This window comes from Cydia pomonella, chromosome 17 (genome assembly GCF_033807575.1).
Source record: "Cydia pomonella isolate Wapato2018A chromosome 17, ilCydPomo1, whole genome shotgun sequence".
NCBI lineage: Eukaryota > Metazoa > Arthropoda > Insecta > Lepidoptera > Tortricidae > Cydia > Cydia pomonella.
In genome coordinates this window covers 9,919,097-9,940,630 of record NC_084719.1, presented here as the reverse complement: position 1 = coordinate 9,940,630, position 21,534 = coordinate 9,919,097, and the positions used below count along the sequence as shown (strand labels likewise).

Here is a 21,534-nt window from a genome sequence, read left to right as displayed (position 1 = left end):
TGTTCGGATGATTTTGACCGTTTGCTCGAGTGTCGGATGTATACGTACACGTCGGTGGCCGGGCGTGAAACGGCCCTCATGAATAATGTACGCCTTGTTCGCTCCTTGACTTTTCATTTAAAACAGACGATTTCTATTCGCCTCGTATTCTGCGCCTATGACTCACTCATTTTTCATTCAGTGTAATAGCCCGTAAAACTGCAGCTCGCGCGGTGTAAGAATTTTAACAAGCGGCATTTCATTTACCTACTTGCATACTAATCGTGTTCGCAAACTCTGATTCCCACATAATAAAGTCGGGTCCCATAATTGTTAATGTAGAATTAAGCCATTTGACTAAATAAAGTCCACTCTTTAAAAGCAGTTATAAAACCGAGAGCGACTTAACAAACCGGTTTAAACACTTATCCGTTTTATTAGATGCGCGATTAAGAATGTTTTATTAATAAATAAATGTTTACCTGTTTCCTGAAGCTTGAAAGTAGATATGATAATGGAGATAAGCTAAGGAGCTTCACTTCAGTTCGCTAAATTAATTGTGATGGTTCGCACGGATTGTATCATTAAACTCGTTTACATATCATCGAAACAGTAACAGTTGTACGGCGGTGGGACACACTCTATACAAATAGAATGAAACAATGCAAACAGGGCGAAGGGGTTACTACAAACATAGGGGGTGGCGACCCTCGGGGTGAACCCCTCACTGACAGTTGCTCAAAATACTGCGGAATTAAACTTGCATTTTATGACTATTACTGAGATTGTATACAATGGAATTACTAATGAAAATGTTGCTGATTTTTATTTTAATTCAGATTAAGTTTACCTAAGAAGGCGTGAATACCGAACAGTTCAATCACGTGATTACTATGAAATTACTTTTTATTGATCATTCGCATGACTACTGTAATTAATTGAATTAATTATTTCCTCTTTGAATGCTCATTAACTAGCCATTAGAATTGATTTGGCACTAACGAGTGATTATGATTAATTTAATGTGTAAAAAATAAGTCCAAAGTATTTAGTGTTTTAATCCACTTGGATAATTTATGGTTTTGTAAGTTCACATTTTGGAACGCATATACTAAATGGCTAACACGTGTAAAACGACCGGTTATCATGTAGTGATAAAAGTAGGCGTGCGAAGTTAGCGGAACTGAATTTGAATCAGAGTAAGGCCAAACACCTGCAAGTGTTTGTGAGCGTGTTTCTTAGTGTTTATGTTAGTATTTATTTATATAATTAGTATAATTACGTGTGTCAAGACCGTCAAGTTAGTAACTGTTACCTATAATTAAAAATAGGGCTCAGTTTAGAAGACTGTCCTGTAACATTACTCTTGCAGGTGTAACCATTGTCCAGCAGCTGTCCTCTTTTCAGCTGGAGTCGGGTTTTCTTTTATAATTTGCCAGATCACTCTGTTAGGTATTCTGAGTTAAGGCTTACATTGCTCTCCGAAATCAAACATTCTTCAATGTTGACTGTTCACCAAAATGAGAAAAAAAGATTCAAAATTAAAAAATGTATTCAGTAAACCGCAAGGGCTCTTTCACAAGTTCTTAACGTCACTTTTTGAATTATGGTCGTAACTTTATATACCTAGTGATCAACATAGATACGCCTGCTAATAGCCTCAGGAAATGCTCGTATGTGCAATAATCGCATCCGCGATGCCTGTGACATGTGCACGCCGCAGCCGCAGTGTGCATTACTTATGACTCCAATCGATGCAGTCGTCTGAGTCGTCTGCGGTCGCACGATGCATAATTGCACATTTAGATGCTGATTAATGGCTATTTGATACGTGCTTTTTATTAAAACCTCGTGTTGTACAGTTTTTATGTCGATATTTATTTGTTACTAACTTCTGTCTTTCGTCTGCGTATAATGATGATTATGATTGATAATATCTATGCTATGTCCTTTCCCGGACCTCAAACTATCAGTATACCAAATTTCATCTAAATCGGTTTTGCGGCTTAAGCGTGAAGAGGTAACAGACAGACAAAATTACTTTCGCATTTATAATATAAGTAGGGATAGGTATGCGAACTTCAGACTTTAGCTAAGTTGTGATGAATATGAAGACGAGTGTGGACCTACGAATATCCAGTAAAATATGTCAAGCCGTGACGGCTTTATATTTTTCTATAAATAGCTTTACCAGACGTTTATTTAAATTATCAATACTTTATCAAACGTAAGTATTATCGTTATCACATATGAAGAGAAAGTAGCGAGCGAGTATAGATACACGCGCAGGTTCAGTTAGATGGTCTTAAACAGAGTCATTTAAAACACAAGATAGAGTATAAAATATCTCTTGTAAAGGGGCCCACTGATTATCAGTTCGCCGTACGATATCGAACTGTCAGTTATTCGCAAAAGATGACAATCGAATAACTGACAGGCCAATATCGTACGGCGAACTGGTAATCAGTGCGCCTCTTAAATCAATCTCAAGGCATCTCCACAAAAAAACGCGATATGGTTTGTTTGCTTTACCCAACAATAAAATAATGCTTGTATATGTATTTTGGTGTGTATTTGCTTAGCTGTGTACAATTTTCCTGGGTGCCGGTATCAGCCGCGTGTTTCCGGTCCGATAGTGATCGCCGGTAGGCCGACGTGGGCCAACTGCCGAATTTGCGCTACCTGTCAAGCCATTCATCTGTTGAAAGACATTTACTTTACCTATGGGAACGGCTGTTCCATTTTGCTGAAGAGCTTAATTTTAGAAGAATGCTGCATTGCATCTACAAATATGAAGTAAAAAAGTATAAGTCCACACAGATTGTCTTATGCAATATTGGACAACCTGTAGAGATCACACACTTTAATTCATTGCAATAATAAACACATTGATCGCTCATTATAACACCCAAATAGATTTATTTAAAGTAATATACTTACTGCTTATTAACAAACTGATAAGAACATGAAGGTTGCCCTCAATTTAGTTTTTAATTGCCTCCAGAATAATGATTCTTTATTAAAATAAAGTTAAATATAAGGTGTTATCAACAACATAAAGAACGCGATAATATAACGATAGGAATGTTTGCAAGGGTTATCCAACTTTGAACTGCTAATCAATGTTTTTGTATATTTTAACAAGCTGTTAATAAGTAATGTACCTATTTATAGCAATGACATATTATGCTTTTGTATGTAGGTACCTATATTTATAAAGGCTAAGATTTATCCAACTAAAATTAGTTATTTTTGAGTTAGTAGTCACTTATTAAACCAAATGGTTCACAGATAAAATATTTATATAGATATAGCGGCAAAGTAAATTAAATAATAAATTACTCGTATTTCTCTATTCACTAGTATTCTTACTTATTGTATGATTTGTATGTATGTAGGACTCAGGCTTGGAATCGGTTTTGAAGAACCTGTCAATATCGTTCCAAAACCGTTACCTATATTATTTCGTTTATTAAAAACCGGTTAATTGATTAAGAGAGAACTAAAAAAATCGTTCTCTCTCCTTATCCGTAAGATGACGGAATGAAACCTTGTGGGTCCTGAAAAACGATATAAAACCGGTTAATCTAGACTTTCAAAGACGCTCGGTCGGCAAAGAAATAGCAATACTTATCGTTCTATCCTGCTTTGATATTTTCAATTAAACCGGTTAATTAGGTTCCACAATAACGAAACACGAACGAATTTGGCATAAACCGGTATCTCAACAGAACTGTTTAACCGATAACCGCGAACGGAAACGAAATCCTTTTCGTTCCCGGGTGAATGAGCGAAAACGGCTTGATAAATAAAACTGTTTTCGAGCCCTGGTACGGGTTGTTAAAGAATGTAATGAAGATTGATATTAAGACTAACTTCGGGACATCAAGCTGAGTGAAGACCTTTTAGCGCAATTTTCTATGTACAATTAAATATTAATCTAAAATTTGTAACTTTTTGTGCTAATAAATATTTCTTATTCTTATACTTTTTGTATTTATGGCAAATAAAATAAGGTGTATTCACCGTGTAATTGTAGGTATCTATATTTAGTTATCATCATCATAATCATCTCCCTCGCGTTGTCCTGGCATTTTGCCACGCCTCATGGCTAAACCCAAGAATTGACGTAGATATGCACTAGTTTGCGACTGCCATCTGACCTTCCAACCTAGAGGGACTTCCAACTAGGCCTTATTGGGATTAGTCCGGTTTCCTCGTGATGTTTTCCTTCACTGAAAAGCGACTGGTAAATATCAAATGATATTTCGTACATTTGATATTTATTTACCAGAGTGTACCTATATTTAGTAATTTTAATAATCGAATACTATTTATAAATGTTACGTACGGTAATATGTAACAGAAAACGTTATTTACAATACATATTAGCTGATAAGTTTCTGGTTAAAGTTCACGTTGAACTTTGAGACTCATAATCATTGTTTGTACAACACTTGCTAGCTGCTCATTAGTATGCGATACTTATGCTTTACTCATTTCAGTGGTTTTTTACTGCATTCAAAAGTAGTAAATGAAGCAAATAAATTATTCTTCTTCCTAGCGTTTGTCCCGGCTTATTGCCACGGCTCATGGGAGCCTGGGGTCTGCTTGGCATCTAATCCCAAGAATTGGCGTAGGCACTAATTTTTACGAAAGCGGACTGCGATCTGACCTGCCAACCCAGAAGGGAAACTAGGCCTTATTGGGATTAGTCCGGTTTCCTCACGATGTTTTCCTTCACCATCAAATGATATATTGTACATAAGTTCCGAAAAACTCAGTACTTCCGTATTGAAAGTCGCACGCTCTTACCCCTCGGCTACCAACGCTTTAAATATATATCTATCTTTATTATTATCTATATATATATAAATGAATCGCCAAAATGTATGTGATCGCATAACTTCTGATCGGTCCAATTTGGCTAATTTTGGTATTGAAATCTTCGTGGAAGTCCAGAGGTTTAGACGGTGAGAAAATATGGAAAACTTGCGAGAAAAATAGTAAAAACAACGACATTCTTTTCCCATACACACTGTTCCTGCATATCAATCATTTGATTTGTCCTGCCGGTGCCGTAGACTCGAGTCGCCTCAAATTGAATAACGTATTCAAATAAGGATTTCGAATCGACAACATATATCCAAAATATTTGGATTATCGCGTATTTAGATTTTAAATACAAGTAATAATAATAAGTGTCGCTGTCACAAAGGATATTCATTGTTGATTGTCGAACTTTATGGGTGGTTTATGTGTGCGACCCTATTTAAACTACAAATACAACGAAATTAGAGTCAGACCAAGATGAGTTGGCAGCGATTTTGATAGCACAGACGGTGCAAGTGTTAAGTAAACGTCATTTTTTTAATAAATAAATATTATGAGCCATTCCTACACAATCCCACAGTAAGCTCAATAAGGCTTATGTTGTGGGTAGGTAAGGTACTTGGACATCGATATATATAATAATTAATAGGATATAAATACTTGTTACATACCTACATAGAAACACCCATGACTCAGGAACAAATATCCTTGCTTATCACACAAATATATCGAGGGCTGGGTGGTCAAATCCGATAACTAGCAAAATATGCATTTTGAGATAATCGAATTTGAAAGTTTAAGGTCCTGTAAATTTGGATGCTGAGGGAATTACTTCAAAATTGTGTTTAATATGAAAACTACCATTATTACTTTATGACTTGAAGACTAACGCACATCCTTAAAATCCACCATTTCTCTTTTATTTCAAAATTACTTTCAACAGAGAACAACTTATCGGGTTTTGATTTCAATAATATTACATCTTGCGGAGTTACAGGGTTTTATTGGAAGTTTCGAATTTGAAAGTTTAAGGACCTGTAAATTTGGATGCTAAAGGAATTACTTTAAAAAACTGCTTAAAATTAAAACTCCTATTATTACTTTATGACTTGAAGACTAACGAACATCTCTAAAATCCACAATTCCTCTTTTATTTCAAAATAACTTTCAACACGGAACTACTTATCGGGTTCTGATTTAAATTAATATTTCATCTTGCGGAGTTAAAGGGTTTTATTTAAAGGTTTTACTGCCAGTTTTATCACAAAATAGTCTTAAAAATTGTATCGGATTTACAACTATCACAATAAGTTGGTTCTACCTCGTTCACAGATGCTAAACCACGAATCCAGGGGTGAAATTCTTCTGGAATAATACCTTTGTTACACATCGTTTCCAAGTCTTTTTCTTTGCTTTACTTATTGGCAAGTGATTGTCGTACAATGAATCAATATCCATCGGGTACTCATTACTGGCCACAGAAGGTGGATTAGAGCGTGCTCGTTTTCTTGTTTTCGGAGTATTGATTGTAGGGGTTATGCCCATAATTAGAAAGTCGTCAGTGAGATCATAGTTGAAAAAGATTTTGTATTTTTCTCCTTTTACATACTTCATCATTGTTGTCGTCTAAATGTAAATTGTCGGCCAATTTAGTTAAGTTTTTCATGTCTTCTTTACGTGTTTTGGTATACATTCTGACAGGTAGTAATATAGACATATGCCTATTTCACAGCTTCCCTTTTTTCCATTAATTTCAGACCAGCACAGACAGTAAGCTACATTTGGCAATCTCGCTTCATAAATAGTAAAGTTATACAATACTAGCTTCCCCATTAATTTAATCAAAACACACCCTCTCTCTCTCACACACACACACACACACACACACACACACACACACACACACACACACACACACACACACACACACACACACACACACACACACACATGCATACGCACACGCACACGCGCACGCGCATACACGCACGTACGCACGCACGCACGGACGCACGCACGCACGCACGCACGCACGCACGCACACACACACACACACACACACCCACACACACACACACACACACACACACACACACCCGCGCGCACACGATCTCCCTGTGACTGGCCTGGACGTACGGTCTATTATGAGTGATCTTTTAAGGTACCTACTTCTGTAGATCAGCATTTCTAAAGAAAAATTACTGTGACATATTAGTACAAGTTTTAAGTTAATTGATGTACATTACATTGTACAGTAGCTAGTCGATTTTCGTATTAAAATAAAACTAGATAGGCACTACTAACTCATAGCTATACTTAGTTTGTCAGTACCTACGAAGCGCGCCGCAAGCAAAATATACCTACCGCTGCGCTGCCGGGAAGCGTGTACCTACGTGTACAAATCTACAGGTGTAGGTATTAGACCAGGGCCATAACTAAACTACCGTCGGCCTATGCCACAACGAGTTGTCGACAAAGCGGCAGTCGACCAGGCGTTACCCGGCCCAGACTTGAACGTAAGTAAGTAATTGTAAAATAAACGGGTCAGAAAACTTCCTGATGAAAATAACTCAGCCATATGGACAAACTTTTTCATCTCGTTTGCAATGTCCATTTGATTTTCATCCAAGTCCGCTGATGAGTTTCCATCGCTGTGTTTTCCTATTTGAGGTGAATCTATAAAATGCAATAACAACGAAAACAATAAAACGCTTTACCCTTAGAATAGAATGACAAAGCGTATTTATAGGGTTTTATGCAAAAATATTTTTAATGACCTGGCTCTAGAGCTAAAACCCTATAAGACGAAATGTTTTTTATATCACAACATACACCTTGTATACGTCACACGTAGTTCTAAATTTTAAAAACGTTTGCTCGAGTTATCGGGTTCGACCGCCTGGGCCTATTATTAGTGAGTAGGTAGGTATGGCACTTACTTGGTTTAAAATCAGGTTTAGACTTTGTGTCCGCTTCCTTAATATTATCAGTAGAAGATGTACCGGTCGTTATTGTACCTCTAGACATAAAATATTACACAAATAAGAATAATTGACAACAAATAACAATCGTTGTTGGGTTTTACTACGAAGACCTTGAAATTCATCATTACTGTTAAAAAAATGTACCTACTTTCGTGTAGAAATCATTTTCCGATTAAAACAAATAACGATCATGTTAAATAGACACTAAGAGTTAACTGATAAATGCCATTACTTAAAACAAATAACGTATTATGAAAGAATACGTACATATACGTTTGCCATTGACATGAGGTTATAAAAACAAATACAAATATTTACCTGATTTTGTGCCTCCTTGAAGAGCTAAATTAACTATCTTTCTTGATCGATAACTCATTTTCACTAATTTAACAACTTTCACTTGAGTATCATCACATTAAACTGTTTATACGATTTTATTTTAGATTTTTTCAACGAATACAAAGTGCTGCGCGGGAGTGGTAAACCTAACTGACGACACAATGACGTTTCGGCACTGGGCTCGAGTACGATAAGCCCAGTTATTGGGTTTTAACCTATAACTTTTGAGAGAGTGTTGCCGTCTTAACAAAAATGAAAAGAAGTTAAATTGCTTTAACTATGGCTTTGTATTTGTATTTTAAAGGAGAAATCATATACTTATACTAAAATGGTTTTACTATAAAAAAAAGTGCGATACTTTTAAAAACTTTTTGCTATTAATATCTTATAAGTTAATATAACTGTTCTTACCAGAACATAAAATAGTCAATGTGACCATGAAAATTACATGCTTAATTCCTATACATGCAGCTATCCAGTTTTTCCATTGGAAGTCTTACAAAATGTGGCACTTATTGCTACTTACATGATTTTATCTTAAAAAACTATTCAACAAATTCGCGAGTTATTTGATTACTGCATTATCAAAATCGTAGAAGGAGTATTAAATCACGAAATTGGTATTGACCACTAGAAAGAGCTTGAAAAGTACTGTATGAAACTGTATTTAACTCAAATATGTAATTTTTTCGACTTATCGGGTTTGACCACCCAGCCCTCGATATGCCCTTACTAGGATTTGAACCCGGGACCATCGGCTTCATAAGTAGGCAGGTCACCTACCTAGGTAGGTGACCTAGTGCTGAGGTCACTACCCACTAAACCAGACAGGTCGTCAGTAATAGTTAATCCTTTATGAAAGACAACATTCTGCTGTTTATAAATATTTACTAACACAGTTACAAGGCGTTCGCGTGTGGCGCCACATGTAACAAACAGCTGAAATAAAACCATTTACCGGCCAAACCAGAACTTCAGCTATCCTTTTTACTTACACACTACTGTGGCATGTTAGAAAAGGACAGTCTGTATCCTAGCTGAATGGGCTGGAACGTGCCCACTAATGACTAATTCATGGAGCAAATGAATCGCTCGACAACTATGTCGGAATTTAACGTACTTATGCTCCGCTCACGGACCTAATTGTAATTATAGCACCGTTGTTTTGACAGGGAAATTGAATTTTGCTTGAAACTAGATTATACTTTTATAATTAAATAAATAAATATTATCGGACATTATTACACAAATTGACTAAGTCCCACAGTAAGCTCAATAAGGCTTGTGTTGAGGGTACTTTGACAATGATATATATAATATATAAATACTTAAATACATAGAAAACACCCATGACTCAGGAACAAATATCCATGCTCATCACACGAATAAATGCCCTTACCAGGATTTGAACCCGGGACCTTCGGCTTCGTAGGCAGGGTCACTACCCACTAGGCCAAACTGGTCGTCAACTCTGGTAACTGGTGGTCTGGTGTAACTTGATATACTTGTTTCGAATTTTTCGTTGCTTTGTTTACAACTGAGTATTGAGTAACGTACTTTTCTCACTTAGTTGGTATTTGAAGAACGAGAATATTCTCTTAAACACAATTGTAATGTAGACTCATACTCGTCTATCACTGAATAATTATAAAAATATTTTCCGTTTAGACATATTTGTGGTACCGTGTTTGACAATTTCTAATTAAAACCACCTTTACAATCATTCCTTCACACACCACGTTCAGTGAAAATACGCTTAGTATAAACAAATAGGTAAAAGGTAAAGAAGTCTAATATTAGGACGGGGCCGAGCGCGGCGGCAGCGGCGGCGGCGGTCGGCCGCGGCGCGGCGTGCGGTCGCGGTCGCCCGATCTCCTAGCGGCGAATAAATAAGCCCGGCTTTGAACCTGAATTTATTTAATTGTTGTAATTAAAACATTTACGCGCTGCTACTTGGTGATGTAACATTATTTGACGTAAAATGAATAGGAAAACTTTTGTGTAATCTCTGTTAATAAACCTAGGTGAGACATGACATGATATTTTAGCGTGGCAGCTAGTGGCAGAATTAAACCTTTGATATTTTATAGAAACACAATAACTATGCAAATTATTCCTTTTATAATACCTACAGTATGGTTAATTAAGAATATATAAATAACAATTGTCTCGCGTCTTAAAAATCTATAGGTACATGCTATATCTATATATACAAAAAATCATTATGTACAACACTTGTTTTTGTACATACATTTTGTACACGAACATTTATCACATGACCTTCCAGTCTACCTTTACTTGAGTCTGGAACAGACTAGTATAAAAGTATCAATATTTTCTTTAGCATTCATCCGCATTCGTTATATGTAGCACAGCATTCCGCACACAGGTACAGTCGGCAACGAGTGAGCAAACAGCGCAGCGTAAACGGGCTTCGTAAACAATCCTCTACAAGGGGTTGCTTCCTCCAAACTTGTACACGTTATATTCCTTATTTCATTTCATGACTTCAACAATAATATAGGATAAGTGGAAATGCCTCCAGCATTAAGATGCTTGTAATATTTGGTACTTACCAGAAATGGTGATACATAAATATCCGAATTCTCGATTGGTCTGAACTTTAACAAATGTTGGAACCCTGATCTTAGAAATATACCACATAAGTATGTACCATATAATACAAAGGGAATCCACCGAAGATCCGGCTTCTCAACCCAAAGAGATAATAACAAACAATGGGCAATCGTTCTCTGTAAACAGGCCCTGTCCAAGATACAGCATCGCGGGAGTCCTTGCTGCGTCATATAAAACAACAGTCAACGTCTAAGAAAATCTATACAAAGATATTTGCTGCTCTTGCAATGTTGCCGGATATTACGATCGGTTTTTGTATAAGATTTCTGGTACAATTGCGTTTTGTTATTTACTTTACAAAAAACTATATTATTTTAAAGAAAAGTATGCAGTGCTTCAGTTACTAGTTGGAGCTTAATTTTTTTCAAGTTTTTAAGTAGAAATATATCAAGATAATGGCTGAATTGAACCCCTTCGCCAGTACAGACGAGCTAGCAAACAGGACAGAGCAAACGGTCTCCGTAAACAAGCCGGCGTAGATGCAGCACTTGGGTACATATTTAACTGCACGGTTCCCTCCCTAGCTCCCCGTCCGCAATACTGAGAGTAAGATTTTTATAGAAGTCTTAACAGTATCATTTAATTTATTAAATATAAAACTGAGTAAGATCCGATAAGGCGCGACAGGTTTTCATTAAAATATAGGAACATTAGGCATAGTTCTAATCTTAGAAATCGAGGACTTTCTTCGATATGTAATGGGGTTCGATTCCAAAGGAAGGAAAAGGAATAAAATATTTATATCAAAGGTTAACTAGAGTATCTACGTCTTTGTATTTCAATAATTCACTTACATATTGGACTCGAGTGTTTATTCCCGCCAATTAAAAGTACCTATATTTGTATATTTTCAATAGCTTGTATATTATTGTATTATAGCAGTAGCTATTATTTAGTAGTAGTAGTAAACTCTTTATTGTACAAAAATACATATTACAAATAACATATAATTAGTAAGAAGTACAAAGGCGAACTTATCCCATTGAGGGAATTTAATTAATTAAGCTGGTCTTAAAAGATACGTACCTACCTATACTCTAATCGTAGTAACAATAACTTTGTTTCAAAACGTCCTTTATCAACATACTAAATCCAATGCGTTTTCAAGCAAATAACAAGCCGATATCAGTTTAGCCATCGTTCAAAAACAATCCGATAGCACAGATATACCTAGTTATCCAAAATAGCCTAGGATTTAGCATAATCAGGTAATCAATATCATGCAGGACACGATAAACGATATCTGTTCTTGAAGTCAGACAATCTACAAATATAACTGTAGCACTTGGTCGTGTAACATTGATGGATCGTGGGCTTAAGTGTTGAAGATATAGATAAAAGCTGTGCTGACAATGTACTCATAACTTTTACCTAATAAAAATAATGAAAACCTCTTCATATATCACTTGAAACTTTCTTAATTGATGATAATACTCATTAACATATTTATAATGTAGTATCGAATAGTTAAACCCATTATGTTGCGGTAGCATCCGCGCCCATAAAATAAATAATTTGTAGCCGCCCCGAGTCCACGTGGACTCCAGCAAGATAAACGCTCTGTAGCGATTTAATGTACATACCTGTTTTGATATAAAGTTATCTCTGTATTGATGTTATTATCCAAAATAAGCGGTTGATATCTGGCGTTTTATAGCTAACTACGGTTCGCCGAGCCGTCGCTGCGAACTAAAAATATAATCGATGCTCGTCCGCGCGGCACTAATTCGATACTCGTGAGCGTTCGATTTTAATAGCATTTTTTGGAACTATATTCGCTTCCATTGGCTTGATATTTCGCAGTTTTATAGTTACCTGCCTAAAACAAATGTTTTGAAATCTTTGTTACATTCGTACCTACATTGAAATGCCGATTCAAAACATTGTATATTTAGTGTCGACTCGTCAGATTATCGACAACTTTCAATCTTGCATAATCATCGATGAACTCGTAATCGGGATGGAGCTATTTCAATTTATTTATTTGTTCATGGTTAATTGCTGCTATTATGTTACAGAATAGTGCTATATTAAGTGTCGCACGCTATTGTGTTCTTGTTCGAACACAAATACACGTGTTAAGCGATCAGAGCCCGCGGCGCCGGAAACGCGAGTCATTACGAGCGGCTCGTTAATGTCGGCAAAAAACCGTGAACCGCGCTGATTGTATACTACCGCTGCTTGTAAAACTATATAGTGTAGTGTAAACTCTTCAATTGGTCAATTCAGCATATCGAGGAATTCGCACGTATTGCTGTATTTAGGCCACTTAATCTTGCGATTTCTTCAAGACACTACATTAAATAGGTAATCGTTTGTACCCTAAAAATAAATTCATTCGCTCATGCAAACTCACCATCACTTCTTAAACAAACATCAGACCGCTTCAGAAATTCCAGTAATCAACTTCGGTATAAGCGCACTTGTAAAAAGTGCCGAGTCAAAAAGGCTTTACGCTTTAGCGAAAAGCAAGATACACAATGGGCAATAAACGTTTGGCAGGACCTAAACAAACAGGGGTAGCTAGGAAGCTGGGTCTTTGTTTGGCGAGAAACATTCGAGTCAACACGAGAGTAGGTACCTACATACGCCTCGGACGCGGACTATTGTAACCACATGCCGTTGCAGCCATGTTGCGTCGCTCGACGCACGCAACATCAAATCGGTAATAAAATGACAATCGTATAAACTGATCCACAGAATCGATGCCACTTGCGTGTCGAGCGACCGTTTTCGTTGCTTTCAATCCTTGAATAAATACTTAATGATTTGTCATCAGTCGTAGAACAACTCCAGTTGTCGTGTTAGAACCCAATTAAAAGTGTAGCGGTTGAATGTTCGCAAAAACTTGCAATCATTTATTAATAGGATAAAGCAACCTACTTGCGGTTTTATCGCCATTTTATTGGGTTCAGTGAATTACGTTACGTATTGCAGACCCTTTAAGTGGCAGTGGCAATTAAACGCTACTGTATATAATTTTTATTTTGCAAGTAACTGTCGGGCATTACTACCAGTATTGACATTCTTTTTTGTGTTGAAATAATTACATATAACTGGAAGCGATGTCAATGATTGACAGCGGCACTCGTTCGCCATGCACTCTGTGGATCGCAATTACATCTATCTGATTTGATCACGGCGACACTGTATACCGAGATAACAACGTGCCTGATCGCTACCGCCTCTAGTCCGCTTTTGAATAAACTTGTCCTACATAATTACACACTTTACTTTAATGAATATCGACGGCGAGCGCAGGCGCGATCCGGTTCTCCAAGTATCGGGGCGTTCGAACACCAATTATTTTAAGTAATTTATAATGCTGTCCTCCAGTAGCACTTTACTCGTGATAAATTGACTACATGTGTTCCCTGCATGCTATTTGTCAAACTTCATTTTACCGTAAACTTCGAAAACTTTGTAAGCATAATAAGCAGAGTAGTTAAGGCCATTAAAATGTAAGGTGCAATTAGAAAGCTAACGACCCGCGAGGACAGTGGGCAGGAATATGTACTTTACATTATTGATGTGCGCCATCCAGCCACTAATGTACCGCGACAGGCTGTGTTTAAACAATTATTGCTGAGCGAATGCGATACGAATCGATGATAATGTTGGCCTCTGTCTGCTGCAATAATAGCCCATTTATCGACTCGACTGCCATTTCGTCGGAGGAATTATTTATTACCGCGCCATAAGAGCGATCGCGTCGTGGTTTTTAATACAATAGTGGCATTTACAAGACTACTTTGTTTAATGAAGTGTAGAAACTTCGTCGCGAAGATAACGTGCATGAAATAATTTATGAAACGATGCCGCGAGGCATAATGAAGGACGCGACCGCTGTTTACTTGGAAGCGTCCGGTTTAATTTCGTAAAACAATCGCGGTAAAAGTTCATCAGGCGATATGGTCGGGACCGTAGAGGTGCAAACGTCCTCGTTTCATGCCCGGCCACCGAGGCGTGGACATCGCGCTAACACAAAAAACAAAAACAAATTGATGTACTAACGTTTAAGCACTCGCGTCCGCTTATTCCCGCGCCGTGTGTGAAGTCAACATTCGTTCCGGGAGGGAAGACAATAAATTGCACCACGTGGCGCGGCCGCGCCTCCATCTGGGTCAGCCTCGCCGTATGCATTGCGCTCGGTTGCATTCGCAAGATAAGCGCGACTTCTTCAGAATTGGCATTACTATTTCAAGCACTATACGACTGTACGTGTTAAGCATTAACTTTAATGCTCACGCCGAGCACTATCAGTTTACTGTTAGTAAATGTGTTCTGTTGGCAGTGACAATAAAACTGTGGTAAACTTTTTAATTTCCCAAGTGACTCCTGCTCTTGTGCTAAGAGCCGCCGTGCGCGACTTCGATTAATTTAGATATGGAGGTTTAAATGGAGGGTAGTACGGGGACAAATGGAGCGTCACCGCAGGCAAGATGCAGTGCCAGATTAAAAGCTCAACCGACTAAACCACGTGAAAATCGCGCAAAAAGAGGAGTCACGGGCGGCATTAGCGGATGAGTGTCGGAGCCATTAGTGCAGCCCTCCCCGCCCCCCGGCGCCCGCTCACCCTGAAACCCAACGTTCCTCTTTTATTTCTCGCGCGGGATGAACTCCTTAATGACAAACCGTACTATATCTTTTGTGGAGAGCTCGCAAAAGTACGTATTTTTGCGGCTCTTTTGTACGCCCGCTTTTATTCCGCCGCTCGTGGCTGCCGTTCTAGCTATAATTATGTACGTGCCAGTGCAAATGGTACGAGATTTTTCGACTTGTAAAGTCAATGAAATGTTTTAATCTGGACGCTCTTTGTTCGGGTTTATTCGACGGCGTAGGTACGGTCTGATATGATGGGAATGCAATTGGATTATATATTGGTTTCGGTCCAAACCGAACCTACGAAACCGTGAAATGTGGTCTCTATCACATTATCTACGCATCATGAATGAACAGACTGGGGTCATTATGAGAGTAATACATTTAACTTTGCATATTTATTAGGTTAGTTATAATAAATTTCACTATAAATTTATTGATACATATTTTTAAAGCCGTTTCCGCCTGGGATTAAAAAAATAAGTAATTACTAAAACTGTATGTGTACAATCGACAATGTTAAATTGATATAATCTGTCTAATATGCTTTCGAGAAACGCAATATAAAGCGCGATAAATGAATTAAATGAGTTCTCACGGTCTGAAAAGCTAGGTCTCATTAATGCGGACACGATGTTGCTCGGCGGTTCATCGGGAGGGAATGAAAATGTAATTTGCGGTAATTCGGGTTGTGTCGCGTTGGCCGAGCGTCGCGGTTACACCGCCAATACATATTATTTACACTATTTTAACACTTTATTCATATAACATTGCAATAATATGCATTAATTGTACCTACCGTGTTTACCTTTTTAGGGCTTCGTAGTCCACTTATAGTTTCACCATGTCAGTCTGTCTATCTGTCCATCCGCGGCTTTGCTACGTGATCGTTGGTGCTAGAAAGCTGCAATTTGGCATGGATATATAAATTATGCATGGCGAAAGAACGGTAAAATAAAAACTACAAGATTTTTTTTAGGGTATGTCCCGTACTTTTTTTTAACTTTTCGCTTTAAATTTAAAATAAATTAAATTGCATTTATTTAAGACTTATTTACTGTGGGACTTAGTCAATTTGTGTAATGTCCTATAATATTTATATTTATTTAAGATCAACTAAGGATCAATATTAAAAGGTAATGTTAGAAGGTACACACACACTTAACCCAACCCCAACCCAACCCAACATTGGGCTTTAACCCAATGGTGGAGTAAGGGAGACCCCTAACAACCATTATTTTGATAAAATGAATATTTTCGAAAATAATCGCTCCGAAAAAAAAATTTTAACCTTAAAAATTACTTTCAAAGAAAACTATAGCGAACATGAACGGTCCTGCCGTTTTTGAGTTGTTGCAAAAAGTCTTAGCAAAAAGACATACAATACAAAGCGCTGCGTAGGTAATAGGTACTCCCGTACGCTTGTTATGTATGTATACATGATACTTCCTAATAACCCCCGTTTAGCCTATTCTGACAGAATGGTAACTACGGAACCCTACACTGAGCAAGACTCGACATGCTCTTGGCCGATTTTTTGGACTTTAGACTTATTGTACTTGTCAGTCATTAAATATCGGCGATGAATGCTCACCAAATCATCGGCGGTCATAATCAATTTATTTAAAAAGTAAAGTATTAGGTATTCCTATGACCTATGATAAATGAAAATGTAAATTGTTTCTCGCGATCGCCGCGTCCACAACTTCACACAGCACAGCCAACAAACACTATATCTCAAAACAAAAGCTCAAAAGTTACGGTTTTTTTAATTTTAATTTTCACTGCACCCACCTTGAAGTTTTTCTGTTTTGCCTTATGGTTGACTGGTAGAAAATGCCTATTGGCATTAATTCCGCCTGTTGTACTCTTTTTTTTCATGTGCAATAAAGTTTAAAATAAATAAATATATCTACACTATTCATACTTTGAAATAATATGCAAGATGATTAATGTTCGTCTTCATTTTTATTTTCAGTTTCAGCTTCATTCACTGGCCATAAAGTAACATGAGCAATTACATCAGTAATACAATAAACTTATAATTATTTTATATACAGTAAATAATAGCATTTTACATTTACACATTGCATAAATTTAAGTACATATCTGAAATGTCTTATTACAATTTGCGCTCAAAAAAGGAAAATCAAAGAAGTTTTATTTTGTAATGTTAATAAATGTTCTAAAATGTTGAATATCATGCTTGCTGCAATGGAATGCAATAGAAGACTTTTTAATTGTAAAGGCAGTTTATTAACATTTTATGAAAGATCCCTGCTTTTGTGTTTTCCTGAGCCGTGAACAAAAAATAAACATCAAAATCATTCACTTAATAGGACCTCGGCAATACTTGCGTAAGAGCAGGAACTGTGTACATTGTACATTTACAGATGCAAGGCGATGAACGCTAGAAACTACAGATATTTGCAAACGAGTCTTGCGCTTTGTGTTGCTGTGCCATTTGCGGTGCCGGCAGCCGACGACGCAGAATTGTTCAGCTTGGTCCCCAACACGACATAAATACAAGTACGCCAGCTATACTTGATAACGCCTACTGTACATTTAGAATAATGTATTATACGGTTTTTGCTGGATGAAAAAAAGTTCTGAGAGTCCAGAAGTAAAAGTAATTGTGGTGGACGTCACTTGGCATAAGAAAATAAAGTTGCTGGCGAAATCTTTTGTAGTTATCTTATAGGCAGTTATAGGTTTCTTCACATATTTCTTAATTATGATTTCATTTTTTTTATAGGTACCTATCATGCTATTAAGCTTTCATTAACTCAGTTTATACGTGTTAACTATAAAGTAGCACGAATTTAAATACAGCCTTGATTCTATAACTACGAATAGCGCCTAGTAGGTACCTAAACAAACTTCATTCGCATACGTACTTACAAACATCGAAGTTCATAAAGAGAAACAGTTTCGAGCAGTAACAAGGCAGGCTAGCGACAAACAGTCCGGCTATTTAGCGGAGCGGAATTCAGGTGCAATTTGCGGTGCGGCGACACCCGCCGAACGCCGCCCTTTATGCAGCGCTGCTCTCGTGCGCTGCAGCGGAGCGTGCGGTCCTTGCCGAATGGGGCTGTTATTCCGAACCTAGGCAACAAGACTCGGGCTAACTCGCATTGTTTTGAGACTTAGTCTCACAATCACGCGCTAGTTATTACTGAATTTGGCACAACAAGGTAACAGCGTCTGTTTTGACTTGACGATTAAGATGGTGATTCTAACTATAACTCTGTATCTTTAGGTATTTAAATAAAAGTAAAAAAATTGTACATTTTCGGGTAATTATAACATTTATTGGTTAACCAACCAAATACAAAACCGCCTGGATCTTCACTGAACGACCTGACTTTAACCTACATTATTTGATCATGTAATGTTTTCATCTACCCTCAACTGGCTTAAGGAGCCATTTGAGGGTAGATGCTGTTTACTTTTATTTAAATACCTAAAGATACAGAGTACAAGACTCTTCTTCCCTCCTTTAATTCCCCGGGAACCAAAAATGCCCAGAAGAGACCTAGATCTTTCTAGGTCAAATATATATGTTTTCATTGAGGGCCTATTCCAATATTCTACATATGGAAGTACTTAGGTATTGCCTTATAAATTATTTTAGTCCATACCAACTTGAAGTGACTAGATCGTGATTCTGTTAAAGAGCTAATAGAAATAAGTTATCAGTTTGGTCAGCTAAACATATCATAATTTGCGAGAAATGACTATTAACTAAATAGATATTCGTTTATAGGCAGGCACGTGCTACATACGAATTTTTAATCTTCCGATAATAATTATATGATGTACCTAGCAATAATAATTACACGATATCCTCCTAAATCTGCCTGTCGCGGGTAAGCTTATCGATCCATAATCCGATTACACAATTATGTAGCTTATGCTACGCACCGCCGACCAATTATAATCTGCGTGCTCGTGAAATCAATCGACACTCATAAATATCATCGTGGAAAATCAGACTGAATAAAATTTAATAATTAATAAAATCGTTCGACACCGACTTCGTGTTTACAGGGGTCATATTAAACGCATCATACGCCACGGGCTCATTATGTTAATTCGTGCTCGATTCACAGCGGATCTGTGAATAAAATTACTGTGCATATAAACGTAAAATATACGTACAAAGCCAATGAATATGGCGCGCCAGCGATTTATCATTTCATTCATCACATATTGTTTATCGTGTTAATTGTAACTGTGCTACGATTCAATTTATTTGGTCGTATATTTATTCATTTGCTTAGTTTTCTGATTTATGATGACAGCTAGATACCTACGCTTGTCTTATAAGGCAGACTTGCAATATAGAAGGACCTGCATTGTATCGTACGTAACTGTGCTAAGTAATCATAATGCATAATAATGTGAGTTAGCAGATGGTATATGCACCTGTGTTAAATGTGTTTATTAAAAAAAAAACTAATTTAAAACAAACTGGACCGATTAAGTAACATATTTTAACCAGTGGCCCACAACCTATTTTAACTAAAACTTTAAACCTAGGCAAATAAGCAGTGCAATTATATTTTCAGTAGGTATTGGAATGTAGCAACCTTTGCGTGTCAATTAGTATGTAAAATACGTCCAGTTAGCGTTTAATTTAGCCGATGACAGCTTTTATTGAATGTAAATTGTCCATATTATACAAAGAAATAGATCACTGAATTTAAATTGCTCTCAATCAATCTGTGACCATTTAAATGTCATGTTTTTATTCTTGTTATCTGAGCTATTTTATGGTTCCGACGTCCGACTGCGTGATCGTCGTGTTTCTTGGCGTGGAAACATTTCTGAATTAATGCTCGATAACGATTGGTCATAACATCGAGAACATTTCAGAACATCCGAGCAACGGAATTGCTGATATTACATTAGTTATTTCGATGCTATAATCTTCTCGAACATGCAATGTTTCACACTGCAACTCTGCAGGGTAATAAATATTTTGAAGCATATATATTTGACAAGTTTATCGTTTCAAATCTCTTTGATCACACATTAGCTGGTATGAATAAGTAATCTAATGTCATCTTTATTTTTACAGACGGAAATAGCGAAAAGGCTGAATGCAATAATAGCACAAATCCTACCATTCCTGTCACAAGAGCACCAACAGCAGGTGGCCACGGCCGTCGAGCGGGCGAAACAGGTCACCATGACGGAACTCAATGCCATCATTGGGGTAAGTCAAATTTTACCCACAAAGCACATGTCTGTTTTACGCTACCATTATTACACGGGACTTAAATATTAATATTGGAATTTGAAACTGGTGGTAGTGGCTACTTTTACACAGCCTTACAAATTAACTAGTAATCAAATCCAAGCCATAAACAAAAAATAATTAATCGCGCGAAGTATAACTAAGCAACTTACAATTGTTGCTGCAAAAAAGACAACGCGCAATCAAGCGTATAATCTATGCCTTCACTGAGTGCAGTCTAAACGTTATATTGCGCGTAACATCGTTAACAGAACAAATTCACGAGTGCAGCTTTTCATGCGAAACCGATTAAATCTACACGTGTCTTGTTTGCACAGCAGTAGGTTGTTGGTTGTAAATGCGAGCGTGGAATGTTTAGCGACTACTGCTCTACGTGGCATCTGTCCAAACAGTCCCCTCTTTGCTTAGTTATGCGACTGATTGCATGACTAGCTGCCTTGCCTGTCTCGCGAACTCGCTATGACAAATTGCTTTTTTACTTAAAATAATTACTAGTAATATCTTTAATGAGGCTTGTTTTTCGGTTCACAATAAAACTGTAAAAGACTAAAACTTGAGCAGGTACGAAACTTGAGGGGATTCTATAAAAGCGCTTTCAACAGGTCGAAAGTTCGGCGCTCGTTAATTAAACGATCTTAGACAATCTGGCCGCGCGCCAGCCGCCTGATACAATTACAACAAACTACAACGCCGAACAATTTATAAAGAAAATAATAATTTATTGTATTAATTTATCGTGATGACCCCGCTGGTAATTATTAGAGCCGCGTGTTTTACGGCATTACACATGTGAAGCGGCCATTTGTCACTCGTGTGGGCGCGCACTGTATCAGCCTAATGACTCCGCTGTTAGCATTTACATACGAGATGCTAACCACACCTTTCCAGGCGTGAATT

The 21,534-nt window shown here is 37.3% G+C and overlaps 1 protein-coding gene across 1 annotated transcript in view; it reads left to right on the top strand.

Annotated features, from left to right (window-relative positions):
• Positions 1 to 21,534, top strand: part of LOC133527073 (protein groucho-like) — a 73,525-nt gene that overhangs the window by 18,246 nt on the left and 33,745 nt on the right. Inside the window, exon 5 of the mRNA XM_061863963.1 lies at positions 20,458 to 20,595. Coding sequence (XP_061719947.1) covers positions 20,458 to 20,595 — 138 coding nt within the window. The remainder of the gene's footprint in view (positions 1 to 20,457; positions 20,596 to 21,534) is intronic.